Here is a 27,289-nt window from a genome sequence, read left to right as displayed (position 1 = left end):
TTTATTGGCTCTTAGTGCTAAAGCACAGCATAATGAACAGGATGTAAAACAGTCAGTGGAAAGTTCCTTTAATAGAGAAACAAGTTTCAGGGATTGCAGTGGACGCTGGCTTGGCAAGACTTAGAAGATCATTTCCAAAGGTCTTCAGAGAAGTTGGAGAGAGCAGTGGCTGACTGTTTACTGCGGAGAGATCCTAGATGGGAGAGTCAAATGAAAAAGTTATGATTCACCAGTACCCCATCTCCAAGGCTCCAGACTAACTTTTTTTATTAGGAGCGCTGTAGCCCCTGACTTAGAATTTTAGGAGCGCAAGCAGAAAATTTAGGGCCACACCTTAAATCACCTTACAATGCAATTATTCACATTTTCCCCCAAAATAACTGTATTACTGACAAATGCTTTGATAATAAATAGACTTAACGTACAGAAATTACAATGTGCAGTTTTAATTTAAGTTCACAGGGCTCCAGACTAACATTTGACAGCAGCAGCACTAAGTTCTACAGAAAGTATTTGGTAGCACTGTGGGATGACAAAGCACTGAGCTTAATTTGAGGTGTATAGATAAAGTTAACTTTAATTATTATCATTCATAATGTCTTAATATTAATTCAAAAGCAAAATGAGTGACAAAATAGATATTATGGAGTGAAAATAGCCAATAAGTGTCCTCTGCAGCTATGTTTACAATGGTAATTTAATCTTTTTTCTTTTTTTTTTAAATAAGTGTGACTTTTCCTACTTCTTGAAACTTTTAGTTTTATAAATAGGGACAATCTTTAAGGATGAACAAAAAATGTTTTGGTCAACACATTAAAAATAACATTTAAATATGATATTATAGCTTTGAAGTGCTGGAAAAAGATGTGTAGGCTACTGTTATAACCACAGTATACCATAGTTACAGTTAGTGTTACTGCATTAAATCCAAGGTGAATGTTGCTGATCTGTTGACCTAAAGCCTTCTATAACTTGTACGTTCATGGCACATGTTTCTCCTGGTTTCCATGTCAGCGCTGTTTGATCTGATATGGTTTATAACAGAGAATTCTGCGTCAAATCTGAATGTTTCTCACTGGATCTCGCAGCAATGTTATTAATTCAGTCGCGAACTCAATGGAATTCTTCACTGGATCTCCACGATGTTTCGCGTGATCGGCCCGCGACTGGTGAGAGAAGCTCTGCGCTGTCTATTATTGGTTGGTTCGAACTATTAAACGGTCTTTGAGGCAGAAATGAGTAGCGCAGTTTTTTTCCACTTTCATTTTGTTTTTATTTATTAACATGTCACGGCATACTCTATGCTTGAGGCTGAGATTGTGTCTAACTAGCGTATTGTGTTTAAACTGCGAAGTGCCTGCACTGTCTGCAAACTTCGTTTTCCCCTCAGTTCTGGGGTAGCGACTGCAACATTCGCAGCTCATGGAGTTCGTCACCTTACAGTACCTCAACCAGCTGAATTCTCGTAGCCAGTCTTCCCGAAAATGGTGGCTTCGGGCCTTTATCACCTAATAAAACCTCTGACTCTGAATCATCATCCGACTGTGTCTGTCTGTGATATTGATATTTGTCTCCGTCTCCTTCCCACGGACGTTTACGTGCGCGCTCGATTATCTCTAGGACCCTCCCCCTCCACACATTAGCCAGTTACAGTGGCCATTCCCTATTCTTCTCACACTCATTGGCCTGCCACACATTCCGGATTCATTGACGCGCCCCTTCCACGTTTAACGTGAAAAAAAAAAAAAAAAAAAAGACTGGTCGCACATGTGCGACTGGATGTAAAATTCAGTCGCACACACTTAAATTTTGGTCGCAAAATGCGACCATTTGGTCGCAGTCTGGAGCCCTGATCTCGCTCTCGTATACAGACTTATCATTAACAGCAGATATGGAATGTGCAGGGTTATGTGAGAACTCCTATACCAGCATGCCAATACGGTCAACGCTACCTATGATGTCTCTTATGGAGCTCCACAAACGAATATGCCTTACCCTACAGTTGTTCCCAGCATCTCGTCCTTCTGTGGGAGACCCCCGATCCAGCTGGAATTTCCTACTTTCGGGGAATCGTGCGAGACGTCGAACGTGCTCCACTTCATCGAACAATGTGAAAATGATCTGGACATCAGGCCCCTTCCCAGTGTAGAGCTCATTGGCACGCTGAGCATGGTGCTCAAAGGACTTGCTCTGAGCTGGTGGAAGACAGAAAAGATCAAGGTAACAAATGGCTGCTTTTATTCCAGATGTAAACCCAGTACATTAATTTGGGTCACTAGTATTTATAATTAGTATTGGTTTATTCATATCACTATGAAACTGATAGTAAGTGAAGAATAAGAAATAAAATTTATTTATTTTAGAAATAAGTTTTATATATAAAAAAAAAAAAAAAACTTTTATATTTTATAAAAAACTTTCAGAAAAAACTGAAGCTTCCCCGGGGGCCGCCATTGATTAGCAGACCCTCACTTGCTGTTAGCATTCCATTGACTCCCATTCATTTTGGCGTCACTTTGACAGAGAATAACTTTACATCCAAGGCATTTAAAGACTCCATTTGTCCATTATTTATTTCTAAACAAACACGAAAATGTATAAAAGGCTCCATTACCTTGTATCTTACATTATGGCCCCGTAGAAGCAGTTTTTGTTAAAATAGGCTAATGATTGCGTCATAACCACGCGACTCTCTGTCGCACAGTAGAGAGATTACCGTATGGACAGGAGGAGAAGCTCACGGGCAATCGGGGGGACGTGGAGGCAAAATGACAAAATAATTAATCAGAATACTTAGCAAAAGTTGCTCCTGCTCCAGCTCATGGACACCTCCTACTCACACTCTCCGTCTCTGCAAGATTCAGAAGGGAATGATTCAGATTTCTCTTGGCACAGCTGCTAGAAAACAGACAGGTTTCTCACGTCACATCTACGTCATCAAGCTCAGTTTGAGTCTGCGCAGTACGCTCGACCATCAGGAAGTGAGTGCTTCTAATTGACTTCACTTTTCTCTGTTAAATCCAATGGGGTCGCTGTGTCCATTTCTTTTACTGTCTATGGGATTACCTCACTGAAGTGGAAGAAGAGTTGATGTCCATGGTGCAGCAACCACGTCAGCGATTGAGAGATTTCGCCTATGATTACTGAGCTCTCTGCCTCATATCACAGAAAAAGAGACGGTGAGCAGAATCCTGACCAACATCAATCCAAGGGTTGCGGGCCGTCTGAGAGGGACGGTGAAATCTGTGGACCAGCTGGTGAAGGTGGGATCTATGGTGGAGAAAGACTGTATGAGGGCGAAGGATTACTGGCAGAAAGTGGACAGTCAGAATGGTAAAGAAAAGGCCAATAAAAAAAACACCTGAACGCCATACCTCCAAAAGTCTGGCAGGACTCACCATAGCACAACCCCAACCGATAACATCCCTTCTCTTGGTGCCTGTAACAATAAAAGGTAAAGAAGTGAAGGCAGTGTTGGATAACCTATATATAATGAAGGATGCTCACCTGGCGTTTCCCATTATAGCTGGCTTGGACTTCCTAAGAGCCGCCAGGAAGCCATCGTGGATGTAGGCCAAGGGAGATATGGCCTGAAAATGGGGAAAGGATATTTATTCCATCCCTTCCTAACAGCCCATATAAATCCAGGTCTGTCTACAAATCCGGTTGGTGAAAGAGTATGCACTACTGCCGCTTTGAGTCTCTATTACGCCTTACCTCCAACCTGGAAACCACCAATCAATTCCCTGCACACTGAAGTTGCTACCAGCTGGGACTCTGACAATCAAGAGGAATTACGGAAGCTGATGGTCCTGGACAAAACATCTGTGGAACAACACAAAATCATCATATCTGAGGAAATGCCCATTAAATCCAGAGCTTATAGGGTCTCGCCTTTCAAGAAAAAGATTATTGACGAACAATAATTGGTCATCACCTGTAGTCCTTGTCCCCAAAGCTGATGGTTCCTACAGGTTTTGCGTGGACTATAGGAGGCTTCTTGGGATTAGCAGGATGGTAGCACAAGTTCATTTCCCATTTTTCTGACATCACTGCTCCGTTAAATCACCTGAAGAAGAAAGGAGTAAAATGGGATTGGACTCCTGAGTGCCAAACCAGCATTGAGAACATCAAACAAATATTACAAGACTCACCTGTATTGATGCAACCAGACCTCAATCAACCTTTCCAGGTACATACAGATGCCAGTGATGTGGGCTTAGTAGCTATTATCACCCAGCAAACTCCTGAGGGGGAAAGAGTAATAGTTTATGCGTCAGACAAATTATAACGGAATAACGGAAAGAATAACAGAGACAAATTCCAACTGGTTGTTCCTCAAGCATTAATACCTGGGTTTTTACATTACTTTCATGATAACCCGCTGGGAGGTCATCTGGGCCGACTAAAAACCCTGCTGAGGCTCTTGGAGGTTGTGTGGTGGCCCACTGTTCGAAAAGACATCTGGCAATACGTCAAAGGATGCGATATCTGTCACAAATATAAACACGACAACACAAAACCCAGCGGCTTTCTGTGACAGAACCAGGTCACACTTTGGGTGTGGATTTTATGGGACCTTTTCCACAAAATACTTACCTTCTTGTGATAGTCGGTTATTACACAAAATGGGTAGAGATGTTCCCCCTTACTGTGTGTTCACACCGCCACCGGCGAAAGCAGCAAAATTCGCTCTCGTCGCCCTGCCAACGACGCCGTAGAAAGATTCGTGGACGCTCTGATGCTCTGACGTAGATCGAATGCTTGGTCTTTTTTTTTTAACTTTATTTAAAGGGGCCGCAATGCAAACAAGCATGTTGATCGTTATTTGTGCAGACTGACCAAGTAGGGTATGGTATAGTTAACCTCATGGAATATTTTAAATGTGAAAGTAAGAAATTGATCGATGGAAAGAACTTAAATGAGAACTCCGGTCAATTTTAACATTGAGCTAATTTTTTTGTAAATTTGGAGTGCTGTCAGTACAGAGAACAACGACAAAAATCGGTGTTGCCTACACTGTGTTATCCTCTTTTTAAAATTTGCACCCTGTTGACTTCAATGGGGCAAGTTTTAAACCTGCTTTTAGCCTCTTAACATCCTTGATGTGTCATTACAAGTGCCCAGCCAATGTGAGTGATTCCTTCAGAGTGAACACGGTGAATCTGACTGCAGTAGATGTGAAAGATATGAATAAAAATGAAGTTAATTCGGCCAGCGCACATACCTGTATTTATTTCCTGTTTTCGGTCGAAGTCCATAGCAGTTGATTGTCGAGTGCAATGTTGATGTTGAAATTGAGTTCTCCTTTAACAATTATAGTGACATGTTTGCTAACGAAATAACCATGAACACAAAAGCCACACTAATCAAATGGCTTTTAATTGGTTCAAGTGCTAATCTAATTTGCATTCACACTGAAAAACAAGCGTAAATCATCTTCATTTATATAGCGCTTTTAACAATGTAGATTGTTCCAAAGCGACTTTACAGAGATACAAGGATAGTTTAAAGTAACAGAGATTGTTTTGGCTTAAAGCAGTTCTTGAATAAAGTTATTTTCCAGCTAAAGGTAATTTGATTGATTCACTTCCGACGCAACGATTATTAGTTATTAACTTAGGGGTCGCTAACACGACACCGTTTTAACAGGAAACTCTACACAGACTTTAAACGCGAAACCTGTGAGAACGATGATGGCGTGCACATGCGTATTACAAGTTCAGTCTATTGGTATGCGCGTTTGAATATATGTGCGCAGGTTTGTAATTCCCTACAAACCAAGCCTTAAAAAACTACTTGTCTGGCCTTAACATTTTTGATACAGAATTTTATCACTTCGGGGTAGATACGCGAACCGAATTTTCCCGACAACGCTTTATCTGTAGAGTGGTAAAGGGATCCTCCATAAGGAGAAACTAGTTGGCACTTTAGCACCCCGCTATGACATCGGGTCCAGGCGCAGGTCCTTCATCAGACCTGGATACAGCCTGGATTCGGCAGGCTGCGGGAAAAAACCTCGGGACAAACAAAAACACTAAAATTAGCGTACTAGATGCCATTCTTCTTATGATGTAACGAGTACATCAGGATTTCTGGGAAGTGTTCCCGGTTCCGGCTGACCTGATCTATGCAGCCTACAATTGAATTATAGAAGTCTATAATGTGTTTGCTAGGTCAAAGAGATGTGTTTTTAGTCTAGCTTTGAACTGACAGTGTGTGTCTTCTTCCTGGACAATGGTAGGAAGACTGTTCCAAAGGTTTGGTGCTAAATAGGAGAAGGATCTACCACCAGCAGTCGATTTTGATATTCTAGGTATTATTAACTGGCCGGAATTTTGAGATCGCAATAGACGTGAAGGACTATGCGTTAAGAGCTCGCTCAAGTACTGGGGAGCTAAACCATTTAGTGCTGTGTAAGTAATCAGCAAGATTTTAAAATGTAAACGATGTTTAATAGCAAGCCAATGCAGTGTTGACAGAACCGGGCTAATATGGTCATACTTCCTGGTTCTGGTAAGAACTCGAGCTGCTGTATTTTGGACCAGCTGTAATTTGTTTATTAAGCGTGCAGGGCAACCACCCAGTAGATTAGCCTTGAGGTCATGAACGCATGAACTACATGTTCCGCATTTGTCAATGAGAGCATATGGCGTAATTTAGATATACTAGTGCAAAATGCCCGTGCAAAATCATTTTTTGTGTGTGTTTTTAGTAATTGTTGATTTGGTGCCCGTGAAAGAGACTGTGAACGCAATGAATTCAGGGAGCAGGCTAGGTTACTACAAATGATGGCTGTGAATAAAATATAATATTCAGAAGTAAACAGTGTAGCTTATCAGAATGTTTCTTTTTAAACCACAACCTTCTTGGGGCTTCTTTGACCGATACAACCCTCTAATGTCAAATCATTTGTGACTCTAATGAGAGCTGTCTCGGTACTATGGTACGGTCTAAATCCTGACTGAAAATCCTCGCAGATACCATTTCTTTCTAAAAAGGAACATAGTTGTGAAGATAATGTCTTTTCTAGTATCTTTGACAGAAAGGGTAGATTCGAGGTCGGCCTGTAATTGACTAATTCTGTAGGATCAAGTTGCGTTTTTTTAACAAGTGGTTTAATCATAGCCAGCTTAAAGGTTTTTGGTACGTATCCTAGAGACAAAGATGAATTGGTGATAGTAAGAAGAGGATCTATGACCTCTGGGAGCATCTCTTTCAGTAGCTTAGTCGGTATAGGGTCTAACATACATGTTGTCGGTTTAGATGATTTAACAAGTTTAGTAAATTCTTCCTCTCCTATAGCAATAAATGAATTGAATTTCTCCTTAGGGAGACTACAATGCTCTCCCTGATGCGATACTGTAGTAGACGGTTGCATAGTTATAATTTTGTCCCTGATATTATCAATCTTATAAGTGAAGAAGTTCATAAAGTCATTACTGCTGTGTTGCTTGGAAATTTCTGGGCTTGAAGCTTTCTTTTTCGTTAGTTTAGCCACTGTTTCAAATAAATACCTAGGGTATTGTTTATTTTCTTCTAATAGGGTTGAAAAATAAGCAGATCTAGCAGCTTTTAAAGCCTCTCTGTAAGCAATTGAGCTCTCTTTCCATGAAATACGAAAAAACACTAGTTTTGTTTTCTTCCAGTTGCGCTCAATTTTTATGGCTGCTCTCTTAAGGGCCCGAGTGTGCTCGTTGTACCACAGCGCTGGACTATTTTCTTTAATCTTCTTTAAGTGCAACAGAGCAACTGTGTCTAAAGTGCTGAAAAAGAGAGAGTTAAAAGTTTCTGTTGCAATATCGAGTTCTTCTAAGCTATCCGGGATGCTGAGATGATTAAACTGATTAGGAAGATTATTAATAAAGCAATCTTTAGTGGCAGAAGTGATAGGTCTCACATATTTGTAACACGGAGTCTGCTTTGCAGCCTCGGCTAAATGTAATTTACATGAAACTAGATAATGATCTGAGATGTCATCGCTCTGCTGCAGAATTTCAACGTTTATTCCGTGATAATATTAGATCTAGAGTATGATTACGACAATGAGTAGGTCCTGACACGTGTTGTCTAACTCCAATAGAGTTCAGAATGTCTTTAAATGCCAATCCCAATGCATCTTTTCATTATCTATATGTATATTATTACCAACAATTAGTACTTTATCTGCAGCCAATACTAACTCTGATAGAAAGTCAATACATTTTTTGATAAAGTTTTTATGGTGCCCTGGTGGCCTGTATACAGTAGCCAGCACAAATCTCAAACGTGATTTGTCATTTACACTATATATTTTTACATTAAGCACCAACACTTCAAAAGAAGTATATTTAAAACTAGATTTCTTAGTGATTTTGAAAATATTACTATACATTACAGCAACACCTCCCCCTTTGCCTTTCAGACGAGGTTCATGTTTATAACAGTAATCTTGCGGGGTTGACTCATTTAAAGTAATGTAATCGTTTGGTTTTAGCCAGGTTTCTGTCAAACACAGCACATCTAGATTATAGTCAGTAATCATATCATTAACAATAAGTGCTTTTGAAGTAAGGGATCGAATATTCAGCAACCCAAGCTTTATCATTTGCTCATCTGTATTATAGCTGTTTTTTATTTGTTGGACATCAATTGAATTTTTAACCTTAGATGGGTTGAAACGTTTTTTTGGATTACCAAATTCGGGGAACAGACACAGTCTGTTGATAGCTAGGTGAAAGAGTCTCTGTGATGGGATTTATCTGACCTTGGTGACGTGAGACAGCTAGCAGACGGTCGGTTTAGCCAGTCTGTCTGCTTCCTGACCTGCCCCAGATTGTCATGTTTTATCTCTAAGACTATGAGCCAAATTACTAGAGAGAAGAGCAGCACCATCCCAGGAGGGATGAATACCATCTCTTTTCAACAGGTCAGGTCTGCCCCAAAAACATTTCCAATTGTCTATAAATTCTATATTATTTTGCAGACACCACCTCGACAGCCAGCCATTGAGTGAACACAATCTACTGACTATCTCATCACTCCTGCGAACAGGAAGGGGGCCAGAGTAAATTACAGTGCCTGACATACAGTGCCGTACTGTGCGTTCCCACCGCCACCGGCGAAAGCAGCAAAATTCGCTCTCGCCACCCTGCCAACGACACCATAGAAAGATTTGGGGACACTCTGATGCTCTGACGTAGATCGAATGCTTGGTCTTTTTTTTAACTGTATTTAAAGGGGCCGCAATGCAAACAAGCATGTTGATTGTTATTTGTGCAGACTGACCAAGTAGGGTATGGCTTTTAAATATGAAAGTAAGAAATTGATCGATGGAAAGAACATAACAATTATAGTGACATGTTTGCTAACGAAATAAAACCAATTAAAAGCCATTTGAGTAGTGTGGCTTTTGTGTTCATGGTTAAGTGCTAATCTAATTTGCATTCCCGCTGAAAAACAAGTGTTCTAGCGCGCCTTCAAATTCACATGATCAACCTCTCCTCTATTTTGCTTGGGAACTAATGTGGTCGGAACCAAAGTTTACTTGACTGCATTCTCTGGAATCCTCTCAAGTGGAGTACTTCTACATTCTGATTGGTTGCCGCCGAACCGCGTCATAGCTCATTGCCATAAAATGCTCTAATCATCCGATCGTGGTTGTATCTCGCTATTAGTGTTACTCGATCTTAGTGCTGCATTTCATACTATTGGCCACAACATTCTTTTAAATAGACTCGAAAATGATGTTGGCATTAGTGGAATTGCATTAGCATGGTTTAAATCATAATTATCTGACCGTTATCAGTTTGTAGCAATAAATGAAGAGATGTCTTATCGATCACAAGTTCAGTATGGTGTACCACAAGGCTCAGTACTAGGATTGTTGCTGTTCAATCTGTTCATGCTACCCTTGGGAGGTATCATTAGGAAGCATGGAATTAGTTTTCACTGTTATGCTGATGATACTAAGCTCTATATTTCTTCAGGCCCTGACAAAACTTACCAATTCACAAAATGAACGGAATGCATAGCTGATATAAAAAACTGGATGACTAGTAATTTCCTACAACTAAATAAAAAAAAAACAGAGATTCTAATTATTGGACAAAAAATGTCCTCACGTAATAATCTAGAATACTGTCTAACACTTGATGGCTGCTCTGTCAATTCTTCATCGTTGGTTAGGAACCTGGGTGTGCTCTTTGATACCAATCTTTCATTTGAAAGTCACGTGTCTTGTACCTGATAAATCCCATCACATAGAGCCTCTTTCACCTAGATATCATCATATAGAGTCTGTTCCCCGAATTAGGACATACAAAAAACTTCCAAACCCATCTAAGGGTAAAAATGTAATTGATGTTCAACAAATAAAAAACATATAATACAAATGAGCAAATGATAAAGCTTTGATTGCTGAATATTAGATCCCTTACTTCAAAAGCACTTATTGTTAATGATATTATTACAGACTATAATCTAGATGTGCTGTGTTTGACCGAAACCTGGCTAAAACCAAATGATTACATTACTTTAAATGAGACCACCCCGCAAGATTACAGTTATAAACATGAACCTCGTCTGAACGGCACCTGGGTTTTATTTCTGTCAGGACCACTACCGTCAAATATGATTGACTATTTGCATACAGTTTGGATTGGCGGTATGGTTCCGTTCTGGGCGAGAACTCCCTGCGCATCCATGCAACCTAGCATGGATAAGAGCAGGGAGAGCAGCAATAATCCCCCTTGGGGTAAACAGAACAGAACCAACATGGAAATTTGCAAATATATTTAATTCAAGATTTTAAAAGTACAACATATTCGATAATTGTTCTGATTCAAGGGGAATCAGAATGTCAAATCCTGACTGGGCGAGAGGAGGAGCTGGGGATGGAGGAGGGTAATTCGCTCCTGAGAAACGCGATAGCTGCTGATAATACTGAAGGAGCTTATATATGTATACGGTGATAGGTGTCGTATTCCTATAGGTAGATGTGGATCAGCTGATGCGAGCTTGACTAACGTGACCTGCCAGAACTAACGCTACGCTTGATTACTATAAATTACAGTAATATTTTTAGAATTACTAAGAAGTCTAGTTTCAAATACAATTCATTCGAAGTGTTGGTGCTTAATATAGCAATATATAGTGTAAATGATAAATCACGTTTGAGATTTGTGCTGGCTACTGTATACAGGCCACCAGGGCACCATACAGACTTTATCAAAGTCTGTATCGGAATCGGAATCATTGTTGATGCCGTTGAAATTCTGCAGCAGAGCAATGACATCTCAGATAATTTTCTAGTCTCGTGTAAATTTCATTTAGCCAAGGCTGCAAAGCCGACTCCGTGTTACAAATATGTTAGACCTATCACTTCTGCCACTAAAGATTGCTTTATTAATAATCTTCCTGATCAGTTTCATCATCACAGCATCCCAGATATCTTAGAAGAACGTCTCGGTTACATATGGTAACCCTCGTTCCCTGAGGGAGGGAACGGAGACGTACGTTGTGGTGAACGACAGATAGGAATCTCGCTAGAGAGCCCAATCTACTTCGAGTGAAACTAAAACAAGCCAATACACATTGGTGTGCAATCATTTGCACCAGCTGTGCAGCCTCGCAGCGCGGGTATTTAATGAGCAGCTGGTGCGATTGCACTTCAGTTTTTTGCTGAGGAGACAAGCCTGAAAAGCTGGTCGCCCCGGCGGGTAGCAGCAGATGTGGCGACGGGACGTACGTCTCCGTTCCCTCCCTCAGGGAATGAGGGTTACCATATGTAACCGAGACGTTCCCTTATCGGTCAGTCACTCTCGACGTACATCGTGGTGAACGACAGATAGGAATCCCTACCAAAGCGCCACAGCTGCTGCACCCCATCCAGCGCCCTGTGTAAGCCTCCACACCTTCTTGCCTGGAAGGATGATAGGAGAGGGCTTACACCGAGAGTATCCGTCACTGTTGTTCCGTGATAACCCATACAGTGAGATTATTGGATAACACTGGGAAAGCGTGCCGATCTGAGGGAGGAGAATGCTGCGGGAGCCACATTCTTAAGGAGAGTTATGTGGGAACAGACATATGGACTAACCCGAGGGTTGTACTGCATATGAATAGTGGGTGACTTAGCCCAAGGGAAAGACACAGGCTTCCGTTTAGGAGCAGCCGTGGAGAATATACACATGTGGGATCCGCGTAGGGTCACACATATGGGACCCAGCCTAGACCCGGTTCTCAAGGATTCAGCGGATAAAGGCCTGGCACCAGACGCTCCGCCATGTCCGGGCCGAGGGTGTTGGAGGACTCAACAGGTTTGACTCTGGAACAATAAGGATGCACAGTAGGGTGCAGCAAGCCGACAGAGCCGGTACTCACAGTGCTTCTACCCGTTTAGGGTGAGAACACGGGAGGACACGGGCTCTACACGTAGGCTATAGTATCTAGCGAACGTGTTAGGTGTCGCCCAGCCCGCAGCTCTACAGATATCTGTTAGCGAGGAGCCACGTGCCAGCGCCCATGAGGATGCAATGCCTCTCGTGGAGTGTGCATGCAACCTGAGCGGGCAGGGCACACCTTGAGCTTGGTAAGCCAAAGCGATGGCATCCACTATCCAGTGGGCCATCCTCTGCTTGGAGACAGCCTTTCCCTTCTGCTGGCCTCTGTAACAGACAAAGAGCTGGTCTGAGGTCCTGACGCTTTGAGTTCTGTCCACGTACATACGCAGAGTGTGAACGGGACAGAGCAAAGCCAGGGCTGGGTCTGCCTCCTCCAGGGGCAGCACTTGCAGGTTCACTACCTGATCTCTAAAGGGAGTGGTAGGAACCTTGGGCACATAGCCAGGCCGGGGTCTCAGTACAACATGGTTGTCACCCGGCCCGAACTCTAGGCACGATTCGTCGACCAAAAATGCTTGCAGGTCCCCTACCCTCTTGATCGAGGCCAGTGCAATCAGCAGCAAAGGCTTCAAGGAGAGAAGCTTTAAGTCTGCTGACTGCAAAGGCTCAAAGGGAGCATCCTGAAGTGCTCGAAGCACCAGGGAAAGGTCCCAAGAGGGTATAGAGGGGGGGGGGACGAGGAGGATTTAATCGTCTCGCTCCCCTAAGGAACCTGACGACCAGGTCGTGCTTTCCAACTATTTGGCCATCTATGTGGTTGGCAGCATGTACTTTGAGGGTGGAGGGAGACAGCCTTCGCTCCAACCCTTGCTGCAAGAAGGAAAGCACTAACCCTATCGAACATCTTCGGGGGTCCTCTCTGCGAGAGGAACACCACTCGACGAACAGGTTCCACTTCAGGGCGTAAGCACGTCTCGTAGACGGCGCTTGCGCAGAAGTGATGGTGTTAAGTACCTCTGGGGGTAAGTCACCTAGAACCTCCGCGTCCCGTCCAGGGACCAGACATGGAGTCTTCAGAGGTCCGGACGCGTGTGCCATAGGGTGCCCCGTCTCTGAGTCAGAAGATCCTTCCTCAGAGGAATGGGCCAAGGAGGGACTGTCACGAGGAGCATGAGTTCTGGGAACAAAGTCCGGGTGGGCCAATAGGGAGCCACCAGAAGGACCTACTCCTCGTCCTCCCTGACTTTGCACAGTGTCTGTGCAAGTAGGCTCACTGGGGGAAACACATATTTGTGAAGGCCCCGGGGCCAGCTGTGTGCCAGTGCGTCCGTGCCGAGTGTTCCCTCGGTCAGGGAGTAAAACAGCTGGCAGTGGGAGGTCTCTGAGGAGGCAAACAGGTCTACCTGAGTCTCCCCGAACTCTCTCCAAATCAGCTGAACCACCTGGGGGTGGAGTCGCCATTCTCCCAGAAGCACAGCTCGTGATAGCTTGTCGGCCACACGGTTGAGCACACCTGGGACATACATGGCTTGAAGCGACCTCAGATGCTTCTGACTCCAGAGGAGGAGATGGCGGGTGAGTTGCGATATGCGACGGGAGCGTAGACCACCTTGTCGGTTGATGTACGCAACGGTCGCAGTGTTGTCCGTACGGACCAGCACGTCTCTGCCCTGAAGCGGCCTTTTTAAGCGGCTCAGAGCGAGACGTACTGCAAGCAACTCGAGGCAGTTGATGTGCCAATGCAGTTGGGGGTCCGTCCACACCCCTGACACTGCATGCCCGTTGTACGTGGCACCCCAGCCGGTGGCAGAGGCATCTGTGAAGACCACAGCATGCCTGGACACCTGTTCCAAGGGGACTCCTGCCCAGAGGAACAAGGGGTCTGACCATGGACTGAAGGTCTGACGGAACTCCGGTGTGATTACCACCCGGTGAGTGCCGTGATGCCACGCCCATCTCGGGACTCGGCCAAGAAGCCAGTGCTGAAGCGGTCTCATATGGAGCAGTCCAAGCGGGGTTACCGTAGCGATAGACCTGAAGGATGCGTACTTTCATGTCTCAATTCTTCCTCGACACAGGCTATTTCTGCACTTTGCGTTCGAGGGTCGAGCATATCAGTACAAGGTCGGGCTGGCCCTGTCTCCCCGTCTCTTCACGAAAGTCACGGAGGGGTCCCTTGTTCCCATGAGAGAACAGGGCGTTCGCATTCTCAACTATATTGACGTATGGCTTATACTAGCACACTCTCGAGATCAGTTATGCAAACACAGGGACCTCGTGCTCAGGCACCTCAGCCAGCTAGGCCTTCAGGTCAACTGGGAAAAGAGCAAACTCGCCCCCATGCAGAAGATCTCTTTTCTCGGTATGGAGTTGGATTCGGTCGCACAGACAGCGCGCCTCAAAGAGCAACAAGCTCAGTTGGTGTTGAACTGCTTGAACACGTTCAAATGCATGATGGCGGTCCCACTGAAATTCTTTCAGAGGCTGCTGGGGCATATGGCAGCGGCAGCAGCGGTAACTCCGCTTGGGCTGCTTCATATGAGACCGCTTCAGCACTGGCTTCACGGCCGAGTCCCGAGATGGGCGTGGCATCACGGCACTTACCGGGTGGCAATCACACCGGAGTGCCACCAGACCTTCAGTCCGTGGTCAGACCCCTCGTTCCTCCAGGCAGGAGTCCCCTTGGAACAAGTGTCCAGGTATGCTGTGGTCTTCACAGATGACTCTGCCAGCGGCTGGGGTGCCATGTACAATGGGCATGCAGTGTCAGGGGTAGGGACGGGCCCCCAACTGCATTGGCACCACAACTGCCTCGAGTTGCTTGCAGTATGTCTCGCTCTGAGCCGCTTAAAAAGGCCGCTTCAGGGCAGAGACGTGCTGGTCCGTACGGACAAAACTGCGACCGTTGCGTACATCAACCGACAAGGTGGTCTACGCTCCCGTCGCATGTCGCAACTCGCCCGCCATCTCCTCCTCTGGAGTCAGAAGCATCTGAGGTCGCTTCGAGCCATGTATGTCCCCGGTGTGCTCAACCATATGGCCGTCGAGCTATCACAAGCTGTGCTTCCGGGAGAATGGCGACTCCACCCCCAGGTGGTTCAGCTGATTTGGAGAGAGTTCGGGGAGACTCAGGTAGACCTGTTTGCCTCCTCAGAGACCTCCCACTGCCAGCTGTTTTACTCCCTGACCGAGGGAACACTCAGCACGGACGCACTGGCACACAGCTGGCCCCGGAGCCTTCGCAAATATGCGTTTCCCCCAGTGAGCCTACTTGCACAGACACTGTGCAAAGTCAGGGAGGATGAGGAGCAGGTCCTTCTGGTGGCCTATTGGGCCACCCGGACTTGGTTCCCAGAACTCATGCTCCTCGTGATAGTCCCTCCTTGGCCCATTCCTCTGAGGAAGGATCTTCTGACTCAGAGACGGGGCACCCTATGGCACCCGCGTCCGGACCTCTGGAAACTCCATGTCTGGTCCCTGGACGGGACACGGAGGTTCTAGGTGACTTACCCCCAGAGGTACTTAACACCATCACTTCTGCGTGAGCGCCGTCTACGAGACGTGCGTACGCCCTGAAGTGGAACCTGTTCATCTAGTGGTGTTCCTCTCGCAGAGAGGACCCACGAAGATGTTCGATAGGGTCAGTGCTTTCCTTCTTGCAGCAAGGGTTGGAGCGAAGGCTGTCTCCCTCCACCCTCGAAATACATGCTGCCAACCACATAGATGGCAAAACAGTTGGAAAGCACGACCTGGTCGTCAGGTTCCTTAGGGGAGCGAGACGATTAAATCCTCCTCGTCCCCCCTCTATACCCTCTTGGGACCTTTCCCTGGTGCTTCGAGCACTTCAGGATGCTCCCTTTGAGCCTTTGCAATCAGCAGACTTAAAGCTTCTCTCCTTGAAGACTTTGCTGCTGATTGCACTGGCCTCGATCAAGAGGGTAGGGGGCCTGCAAGCATTTTTGGTTGACGAATCGTGCCTAGAGTTTGGGCCGGGTGACAACCATGTTGTACTGAGACCCCGGCCTGGCTATGTGCCAAAGGTTCCTACCACTCCCTTTAGAGATCAGGTAGTGAAACCTGCAAGTGCTGCCCCTGGAGGAGGCAGACCCAGCCCTGGCTTTGCTCTGTCCCGTTCACGCTCTGCTTATGTACGTGGACAGAACTCAAAGCATCAGACCAGCTCTTTGTCTGTTACAGAGGCCAGCAGAAGGGAAAGGGTGTCTCCAAGCAGAGGATGGCCCACTGGATAGTGGATGCCATCACCTTGGCTTACCAAGCTCAAGGCGTGCCCTGCCCGCTCAGGTTGCATGCACACTCCACGAGAGGCGTTGCATCCTCATGGGCGCTGGCACGTGGCTCCTCGCTAACAGATATCTGTAGAGCTGCGGGCTGGGCGACACCTAACACGTTCGCTAGATACTATAGCCTACGTGAAGAGCCTGTGTCCTCCCGTGTTCTCACCCTAAACGGGTAGAAGCACTGTGAGTACCGGCTCTGTCGGCTTGCTGCACCCTACTGTGCATCCTTATTGTTCCAGAGTCAAACCTGTTGAGTCCTCCAACACCCTCGGCCCGGACATGGCGGAGCGTCCCGGTGCCAGGCCTTTATCCGCTGAATCCTTGAGAACCGGGTCTAGGCTGGGTCCCATATGTGTGACCCTACGGGGATCCCACATGTGTATATTCTCCACGGCTGCTCCTAAACGGAAGCCTGTGTCTTTCCCTTGGGCTAAGTCACCCACTATTCATATGCAGTACAACCCTCGGGTTAGTCCATATGTCTGTTCCCACATAACTCTTCTTAAGAATGTGGCTCCCGCAGCGTTCCCCTCCCTCAGATCGGGCACGCTTTCCCAGTGTTATCCAATAATCTCACTGTATGGGTTATCACGGAACAACAGTGACGGATACTCTCAGTGTAAGCCCTCTCCTATCGTCCTTCTAGGCAAGAAGGTGTGGAGGCTTACACAGGGCGCTGGATGGGGTGCAGCAGCTGTGGCGCTTTGGTAGGGATTCCTATCTGTCGTTCACCACGACGTACGTCGAGAGTGAATGACCGATAAGGGAACGTCTAGGTTACATATGGTAAACTCATTCCCTGAGGGAGGGAACGGAGAAGTACGTTCCGTCGCCACATCTGCTGCTACCTGCCGGGGCGACCAGCTTTTCAGGTAAATACCCGCGCTGCGAGGCTGCACAGCTGATGCAAATGATTGCATTCCTATCTGTCGTTCACCACGACGTACGTCAAGAGTGACCGACCGATAAGGGAACTCGATATTACGACGGAAACTTTTAACTCTCTCTTTTCCAGCACTTTAGACACAGTTGCTCCATTGCGCTTAAAGAAGATTAAAGAAAATAGTCCAACGCCGTGGTACAACAAGCGCACTCAGGCCCTTAAGAGAGCAGCCAGAAAAATAGAGCGCAACTGGAAGCAAACAAAACTAGAGGTATTTCGCATTTCATGGAAAGAGAGCTCGATTGCATACAGAGAGGCCTTAAAAGCTGCATCATGCTGCTTAAAAGCTGCATGATGGACAGAGGCCAAGGGGCAAATTTGGCCAGGATGCCGGGGTTACATCCCTACTCTTTTTCGAAGGACATCCTGGGATTTTTAATGACAACAGAGAGTCAGGACCTCGTTTTAACGTCTCATCCGAAGGACGGTGCTCTTTGACAGTATAGTGTCCCCATCACTACACTGGGGTGTTAGGACCCACACAGACCACAGGGTGAGCACCCCCTGCTGGCCTCATTAACACCTCTTCCAGCAGCAACCTGGTTTTCTCAGGAGTCTCCCATCCAAGATTCTAATTATTGGACAAAAACTTACTCACGTTATTACGTCTAACTAATAGAATACTGTCTAACACTTGATGGCTGCTCTGTCAAGTCTTCATCGTTCATAGAGTGTCAACTAATATTGATCGTACAGAATTAGTCAATTACAGGCCTATCTCAAAACTATATTTTCTGTCAAAGATACTAGAAAAGGCGGTATCCTCACAACTATGTTTCTTTTTTTTTTTTTTAAAAGGTATCTGCAAGGATTTTCAGTCAGGATTTAGACCATACCATAGTACTGAGACTGCTCTCATTAGAGTTACAAATGATTTGCTCTAATCATCCGATCGTGGTTGTATCTCGCTATTAGTGTTACTCGATCTTAGTGCTACATTTCATACTATTGACCACAACATTCTTTTAAATAGACTCGAAAAATGATGTTGGCATTAGTGGAATTGCATTAGCATGGTTTAAATCATAATTATCTGACCGTTATCAGTTTGTAGAAGTAAATGAAGAGATGTCTTATCAATCACAAGTTCAGTATGGTGTACCACAAGGCTCAGTACTAGGATCGTTGCTGTTCACTTTGTACATGCTAACCTTGGGAGATATCATTAGGAAGCATGGAATTAATTTTCACTGTTATGCTGATGATACTCGGCTCTGTATTTCTTCACGCCCTGACGAAACTTACCAATTCACAAAATTAACGGAATGCATAGCTGATATAAAAAACTGGATGACTAGTAATTTCCTACAACTAAATTAAAAAAAACCAGAGATTCTAATTATTGGACAAAAAATGTCCTCACGTAATAATCTAGAATACTGTCTAACACTTGATGGCTGCTCTGTCAATTCTTCATCGTTGGTTAGGAACCTGGGTGTGCTCTTTGATACCAATCTTTTATTTGAAAGTCACGTGTCTTGTACCTGATAAATCCCATCACATAGAGCCTCTTTCACCTAGATATCATCATATAGAGACTGTGTCTGTTCCCCGAATTAGGACATACAAAAAACTTCCAAACCCATCTAAGGGTAAAAATGTAATTGATGTTCAACAAATAAAAAACAGATATAATACAAATGAGCAAATGATAAAGCTTTGGTTGCTGAATATTAGATCCCTTACTTCAAAAGCACTTATTGTTAATGATATTATTACAGACTATAATCTAGATGTGCTGTGTTTGACAGAAACCTGGCTAAAACCAAACGATTACATTACTTTAAATGAGACCACCCCGCAAGATTACAGTTATAAACATGAACCTCGTCTGAAAGGCAAAGGGGGAGGTGTTGCTGTAATTTATAGTCATATTTTTAGAATTACTAAGAAGTCTAGTTTCAAGTATAATTCTTTTGAAGTGTTGGTGCTTAATATAGCAATATATCAAGCGTAGCGTTAGTTCTGGCAGGTCATGTTAGTCAAGCTCACATCAGCTGAGCCTCAGCTGATCCACATCTACCTATAGGAATACGACGCCTATCCACCGTATACATATATAAGCTCCTTCAGTATTTTCAGCAGCTATCGCGTTTCTCAGGAGCTAATTACCCTCCTCCATCCCCAGCTCCTCCTCTTGCCCAGTCAGGATTTGGCATTCTGATTCCCCTTGAATCAGAATAAATTCTCGATTATGTTGTACTTTAAAATATTGAATTAAATATATTTGCAAACTTTCATGTTGGTTATTTTCTGTTTACCCCAAGGGGGGTTATTGCTGCTCTCCCTGCTCTTATCCATGCTAGGCTTCACGGGTGCGCAGGGAGTTCTCACCCAGAATGGAACCATACCGCCAATCCAAACTGTATGCTAATTGTCAATCGTATTTGACGGTAGTGGTCCTGACAGAAATAGTGTAAATGATAAATCACGTTTGAGATTTGTGCTGGCTACTGTATACAGGTCACCAGGGCACCATACAGACTTTATCAAAGAATTTGCTGACTTTCTATCAGAGTTAGTACTGGCTGCAGATAAAGATAAAGATCAACTTTTAAGCTGGCAAGCTGGCACTTGTTAAAAAAACGCAAATTGATCGTACAGAATTAGTCAATTACAGGCCGATCTCAAATCTATCTTTTCTGTCAAAGATACTAGAAAAGGCGGTATCCTCACAACTATGTTCCTTTTTAGAAAGAAATGGTATCTGCGAGGATTTTCAGTCAGGATTTAGACCATACCATAGTACTGAGACTGCTCTCATTAGAGTTACAAATGATTTGCTCTAATCATACAATCGTGGTTGTATCTCGCTATTAGTGTTACTCGATCTTAGTGCTGCATTTCATACTATTGACCACAACATTCTTTTAAATAGACTCGAAAATGATGTTGGCATTAGTGGAACTGCATTAGCATGGTTTAAATCATACTTATCTGACCGTTATCAGTTTGTAGTAGTAAATGAGGAGATGTCTTATCGATCACAAGTTCAGTATGGTGTACCACAAGGCTCAGTACTAGGACCACTGCTGTTCACTCTGTACATGCTACCCTTGGGAGATATCATTAGGTGCATACATACAGTAATAGACGTGCCAGGCGCGAAAGCTTGTCAGGCGTAGCAACAGTAACTAAGGAGGGCGGGGCTTAGTGAAGGGTCAACTGGGTGGGGAGAAAGCTATGCCATAATCAGAAATATTATATATATCTTAAGCAAAGTAGGCCTAAGTAACAAATGTGTACAAAGTTGCACAAGTTAGGCTACAAAGATGCAATACGTCACATGTCATGCGCAGCATCTCCTCCACTCGCTCGCATCACTCCGGGCCTGCTGTGCTGTATTGTGTAGCTTAAGTGCAACATGGAGCTTGATGATGTAAAGAAAAAAATAAAACCAGTTCATGAGGAAACATTAAGTTCACTGAAAAACACAGCAACAACGTGTTAACATACAGCATGAGATTGAACACAGATCAGGTGAGGAGCCAGTATGAACACAAGCATACTTTAAACATATTTCTAACAAGTGCACTAGAAGTACATTGTAATAAATATATGCTTAGTTACATTTTTAAGAAATATGCTAAACACAAGCATACTTTTAGTGAAGTTTTAGTGTATTTAAAGAAAACATACTTACGTTGCTCTTTTATGAGTACTTTGTGTAAGCACATAGCAAAATGATTAAGCTTTTAGTGTGTTTAAAATATATGTACTTTATGAACACTTAGGCCTACTGCAATATATTTTAAATATTTATGTATTTATCATTTTAATATTTTAATATTTTGAACAACTTATAATGTATTAGAAACATTTGTCAACTATTATTAAGCATTGCAATAAGCATACCTAAAATGAATGTTGTTCACTTTTACTTGTTTGCAGGCAACTTGTAAAAGGCTACTTAAAAGCCTGTTGTCCATTACATGATACGTTTGTACTACTGAAATTCCAACAAGGATTTCAACATCATATTATCTGAAATGTATCATAGATACATTTTCCAAAGATGTTTAAAAAAGTTTGTACTTGTTTAAATTCAAACAACAGCACACGTGACTAGTCCTGATTGGTTCCAGAGCCGTTGAATGGTTGTGATTGGTTCTTATGATAATGAGCTCGCCTCGCACCTCACTCAGAGCTTACGGTTATCAGATATGCTGTGAGTGTATATGTTACTTGAATGTGATGGATTTAGAAGTCTAAATTTAAACTGTTAAAAATATAAAGAGCGATCGTGTCTCTTTAGGGGACTAGGAGGAAACCAAGCGATTCATATGGATTAGGTGATGTTTTTTGCGATTTAACTTTCTGAAACGTGAAAGATTTGGTGAATTGTTTATCGGAGGGATGTAAATCTCTCAGGTTTCATTAAAATATGTCAGTTTTTTTTTCTCGAAGATGAGCGAAAGTCTTAAATGGTTTGGAACTACTTAAGGGTGAGTGATCATGACAGAATTTAGATTTTTATTTGAGTGGGGGGTTTGTTACTATTTAATTGAAAACGTAGTGTTGTTTTTAATTTTACCCAGCTTCTTCAGGTTTGCATGGCGTGTGACATTTGGAACCTCATTATATTGTGATTCTAGGTAAGATTTGTATTAAATGAATGTTACTTGTCTTGATCTTTGAAAAGTTTGAAGAAAAAAAAACATGTTATGCACATAAAGTTACTTTGTCTTGAGATGACCAGCCAATTATGGTAGTGTGTGTTGATTGGTGTTCATATCTGTTCAAGCTTGACAGCCTTATTGCCTTTTTGATTACTTTCTAATATATATTTCTAATTACAAATAAGTACAAATATTACATTGTTAAAAGGGATGCTTATAAGAGAGTATACATTTTAAACTGTCTGAAGGGTTTTGATTATATCACCCACCAAGTACATTGTACTCAGCGTACTGTCATTCTTAAAAAGAAAACAAATCATTCATCATAATTTGCCTGCTTTATATGTGTATATAAGACTAAAAAAAAATTAATCAATGCATGCTGATGAATAGTGGTCTTAATCTGCATACCCTAGTTTTGCACTGATGTAAAAAAGACTGACAGTGACACAATAAGACCTCATGTTAGCAAAATGTTAACATAACATCGTAAAAATATACATATTTAAAACTTTATAAATGAAAATAACTGGCTTCCGGCAACGGTCGACGCACGTTCACGGCAGATGGATGCCGGTGTATGACGTAGGATGTAGTGTTTGATTTAGCTATACTTCGTTCTACGTCACGACGCTTCCTACGCTACGTAAGTTTTAAATATGTATATTTTTATGACAAAACTGCACGGATTACCCTCAGAAGGCCTTCGTTTATCCCCCTGGAGCCGGATGGATTACTTTTGTGAAGGATGCATGCACATTTTGGGGACTTGAAGGAGGTGGACCCCATAACTTGACATTATAACCACTGAAAGATCTAAGACATTTTCTAAAATAACTGAAAATGTGTTCGTCTGAAAAACGATTGACATATGCATCTCGAACGGCTTGAGGGTGAGTAAATCATGGGTTTAATATCATTTTTGGCCAAACTATCCCTTTAAAGCTTAAGCTTGAGTAAGCAAACTGTACTTTTTATGTAATTTATGTAATAAATAGAACCTTATTGTAAAGTGTTACTGATTAGTTATACACCGATTCAGACGTCTCCTGAGTTCACTGTTGGAAAGATCAGTTGTTTTAACCATTCATTAAAATTAATCGGTTCAAAGGAGTTCGCGAATTGTACGTGTCATGCGCGTTGTGTGATTATCCCAGCAGTTAGGACATGGACATCCAAGGCTTATGTCAACACAGAAAACATTTCATCACTGGATAGTTTTTTTCGTTTAATTAAAGTGTTGTTTTATGTCAGCTGAATGTCCGGAACGCTTTTCAGAGAAGATAAGGCAACTTATTTAGCACAATTCACACCAGCGCTAATTCAGGGGAAAAAAAAAATCTCCGAATGCTCCACATGAAACTTTGGTCTTCTGACCTTTTACCACCGTGTCGATTTATTTTGATTAATATGAGCGAGGGAGAGAGAGCAAGACAGCGCCTAGTTTGGAGACGGTGAAGTCTTGTTTACACTTTCGCCTGGCTCCGAAGAGAGAGAGAGAGAGAGTGCGCGTGCGCGACCGGGTCTCTCTCTCTGCTCATTCTTTCAGTTAAACATGCGCCCTGTCACAAGCGCGGCAGTTCATCTACATTACTCACCGATCAAATAAGACTTTGGCGGGACAAAAATTAACTTTGGCGGGCGCTAAAACAAGTTCAATGCAGGAAAATTCATGCGTGAGTTTCCATTAGACTCGCACGGTAGCCAGGCGTCTCATCCAATGGCGAGCTCAGTTGACGCTGTGTGCTTCAAGATTCTGACGCAAGTGCTAAGATTCCGATTGGCCCAGAGAAAAAATGCTAAGATTCCGATTGGCCCAGAGAAATGTAAAAAAAAGCGAAAAGCGACAAGTTTGCAGGTGTGAAAATATACTTAGTACAAAATTAGTTGTTTCAAAATAGCACAATTCAAGTTAACTAATCATTAACACACTTGAAGTATACTGATAATTAGTCTGGCTGCAAGTATACTTAGCATTTTTTTTTTTTTTCACCAGGGCAACCTGTAAGTAGGACTAATTCTATTGATGTTTATATTTTCTACCGGTGTTCAAAATACTTAGTTTTGAGTTTTATATTGTATAGTTCTCCTGCTAACTGGCTAACTCACGCTATTATTCTTACTGAAATATTTCTGCTAATCAGCTGTGGGCCACTATTACCTAAAACTGTGTCAATTAGGAGACTCCGAACAACATTAGGAGCCTTTAAAGTAGCATAATAGGGGCCCTTTAAGGACAAGCGGCAGCATGTTTAGTATTAGGCTACTGTCACTTTAAGACCGGTACACATCTAATTTACCCGCATGTAACATGCACTCGATTTTCTCTCAAATATTTGCTTTCACTTTAGACATAACCAACTGTGTTTATGTAAAGCTTGTGTGTATTTGACAATATTAGCACAATAAGACTAGAAAGATAACTTAGTCCAGTATCCAGGCGCTGTTTGACAGGGTTTTAGTGCCTGTGTGCTTTGGGTGTATGCGAATTAAATGTTTAACCGGCAAGGCTTTCAATCACATGCAAATAACGAACTTTTGTGAATGGCAGTGTCCCGTGACTGTAACTATACCTCTGCCTTAAACATGTGATGCGAATGTAACAGAACTGCAACTGATTGAATGTGCACAGTAACATGATACTACGACATTTCTTCAAAAGCATACATGTGAGTATTGATTTGTATTAATGTTACCTGTCAGGTTGTTTTGTGCAGACGCATCTCCTCCTCCTCGTCGTCCTCATCTAGGATAGGGCGTTCTTCCTTATTTGTATTTGTTTCCTGCCTCTTCAGTTCCTCTTGGTAAGAATCAAAGATTTCTGACTGCAGAAAGAGCAGGGCATGCTAACATTAAACATGTCCGTATTCACAATAATACAAGCATAGTTCCGTTTTACTGCAGGTATACCACAAAAAACTGGCAAGATTTTCTCACCCGACTGGCATTAGCTGAGAAGGTTGCATAAAGAGGTTTGGGCTTACAAGTTACATCATTTAAAAAAGCAAAGTGCAGTTGGTTATGCATAAACTGAAAATACAGAAAACCTCCAAAGTCTTCTGGGCTCAACATTAAGCCGTGTCATGTGCTTGTCCTTTGGAAAAGTAAATCACTGCCTTTCTTAATTGTCAGAGTATTTTTGGTGGTGTAAATATGTGACCGATCACGGAAACCAGGGACACAAGTCGGCAGCACAACTTTCGAGCGAAATGAGAAAGAAGCGTTTTGGTGATTTTCGTTTTTTTGCAGAATCTGTTAGTTGAGATCAAGAAGAAGCCTCTCCATGTTTGAGATAGCAGTATTGGTATATTTAAAAGCGTACATTTTGAGGTTGAAATCGGCTTGTTTTTCTGAGATTCTAGCACGCAGTAGGGGCGTGTCATTGTCGGTGTGTATTTCCATACACTTGAATAAGCCGGCTTTTGTTTCCTTTGTTCCCCAAGCCACTGATCGCAGCGGCAACAAGCACTTTGATCACTTGATTTAAAAAACACATTTCAGCGCTACTCTCTTATTTAAAAAACGAACGAAATGAATGCTCTGCCAGTTAACTGGAGATGTTTTATTTATTTGTAGAATTGGTACATTCGTGCTGCGAGATGTTTTAAAAAGTGGTGGGAACATGTCCCATCCGTCCCACCCGCAAATTACACCTATGCCTATTTTCATAGTTTATTGCTTATTATTTATCATTAGCAAAAGTTTGTTTCATGTTGCACGAGTAGGCTACACCGAAGAAAATTCCTAGTCTGTGAAACCTTTCATTAACAATGGCAATAAAATCTATTCTGATTCTGATTCATACTTGGATTCATACTCATACTGTGTGTATATATAAATATATATATAAAATCACATAGCACATCCTGTTTTTGATTTGAACATTGTCTAGAGTTATTATTTTTTATTCAGTGTACATAAGAGTTGCCTATACAGTTTTATCGGTAGATGCTAAGAGACATTTATTTATATATTAGCTGTTTGCAAACTTTTTTTTTTTTTCTTTGATGGCACATTTTCCTGACCTTTTTGCTCCCCCCTGTGCTTTACAGCTTTACAGGGGGTATGGCTTATCTAAATGAGATGTAAATGAGCCTTATTGTCACTCCCAGCAGGAGAGAGAGGTGAGAACTGCACAATCTTTAGAGGCCGTTTTCTTCACTTTGAGCTTTTTTGAGTGCCTACCTTCAAATGGGCACAACTTCTCCAAATATGATCAGATTTCCATGTGTTACACATCGTTGGAAATTACTTGGAGACTACACTTTCAGAATCTGTGAATAACTCAAAATGCCCCAGAACCGACTTGTGTCCTATTTTCCGTGATCGGTCACAAATTTGACATGACTTTAACTCTCCTCACCACTTTCACCGTCCAAGACGCGCCTCCCTCGCCGGAGCTCATGCAGTTTCAGCCAGGAGATCTAGTCTGGATTAAAACTCACCCTCTCTCATCTGACACAAGTAAATACTCTGCCAGTGGGAGGGACCAGCTGAAATAATAAAAAAATAGGGCCAATAAATTACACAACACACACATACACACACACACACACAAATACTTAGTGTGTCTTAAGGCTACAGCAAACGCTGTCTGCTGCTAGACGTGGTCCTGCTCTTTTTCGTTTTCACATCTTTGCCTCCTCCTGCATGCAGAGGTTCTTTACGCATGACCTGCGACAGAAAACCCACAAACACCATGTAACTGTAATGCAAACCATAGTTAATGAATACATCAGAATGGGAAAGAGCTATGCTGTGTGCCTTACACTTCTCAAAGTAAGCTGATGGAGTTCTTTGTGGGTCAAAATTCGATCCCCCTCATCTGTGAGAAAACAGTCCTCGGCCTCATCACGCCTGGATCTTACACAATAAGACCAGGAGCATATGTTAACAAGATAAAGTCATTATTTCAACATATTTTGTGTACTTTTGTTTTATCTCCATAGACTGTGTCTATAGCTCAACATACTGTATGAGAAGCTTCTCTCACCTGGTAATGGGCGACTGAACGGTCCTGAACGAACGGTCCTGAACGATCTCTGTGTGTCTCAGCACGTCTGGTTTCTGACCCAGCAGGAACTGAGCAGCCTTTTTCAGGTCGAA

The 27,289-nt window shown here is 43.1% G+C and overlaps 1 protein-coding gene across 3 annotated transcripts; it reads right to left on the bottom strand.

The window, feature by feature from the left end:
- LOC307144644 (uncharacterized protein) lies at positions 1 to 26,983 on the bottom strand. Of its 3 annotated transcripts, none has more exons than XR_013818798.1 (6): positions 3,718 to 3,804; positions 3,508 to 3,590; positions 3,375 to 3,439; positions 3,067 to 3,270; positions 1,953 to 2,195; positions 1 to 193 (listed from the first exon to the last, which is right to left on the bottom strand). XR_013818798.1 is itself a non-coding variant. In XM_079847190.1 (6 exons), the coding sequence occupies exons 4-6, from the start codon at positions 20,864 to 20,866 to the stop codon at positions 53 to 55; spliced, it is 357 nt and encodes a 118-aa protein (XP_079703316.1). In that variant the 5' UTR covers positions 20,867 to 20,934; positions 24,880 to 25,008; positions 26,547 to 26,857; positions 26,953 to 26,983; the 3' UTR covers positions 1 to 52. The 3 variants fall into 3 exon arrangements, 2 of the variants coding, with proteins under 2 accessions (XP_079703316.1, XP_079703317.1); XM_079847190.1 differs by lacking the exons at positions 3,067 to 3,270; positions 3,375 to 3,439; positions 3,508 to 3,590; positions 3,718 to 3,804 and adding exons at positions 20,851 to 20,934; positions 24,880 to 25,008; positions 26,547 to 26,857; positions 26,953 to 26,983 and having other exon boundaries at positions 1,996 to 2,195; XM_079847191.1 differs by lacking the exons at positions 3,067 to 3,270; positions 3,375 to 3,439; positions 3,508 to 3,590; positions 3,718 to 3,804 and adding an exon at positions 2,473 to 2,499 and having other exon boundaries at positions 1,996 to 2,195.
- Positions 26,984 to 27,289: the final 306 nt, after the last annotated feature.

This window comes from Squalius cephalus, assembly GCF_949319135.1.
Source record: "Squalius cephalus genome assembly, chromosome: 17".
Lineage (NCBI taxonomy): Eukaryota > Metazoa > Chordata > Actinopteri > Cypriniformes > Leuciscidae > Squalius > Squalius cephalus.
The sequence above is the reverse complement of the archived record's forward strand: the minus strand, read 5'-3'. Positions and strand labels throughout refer to the sequence as shown.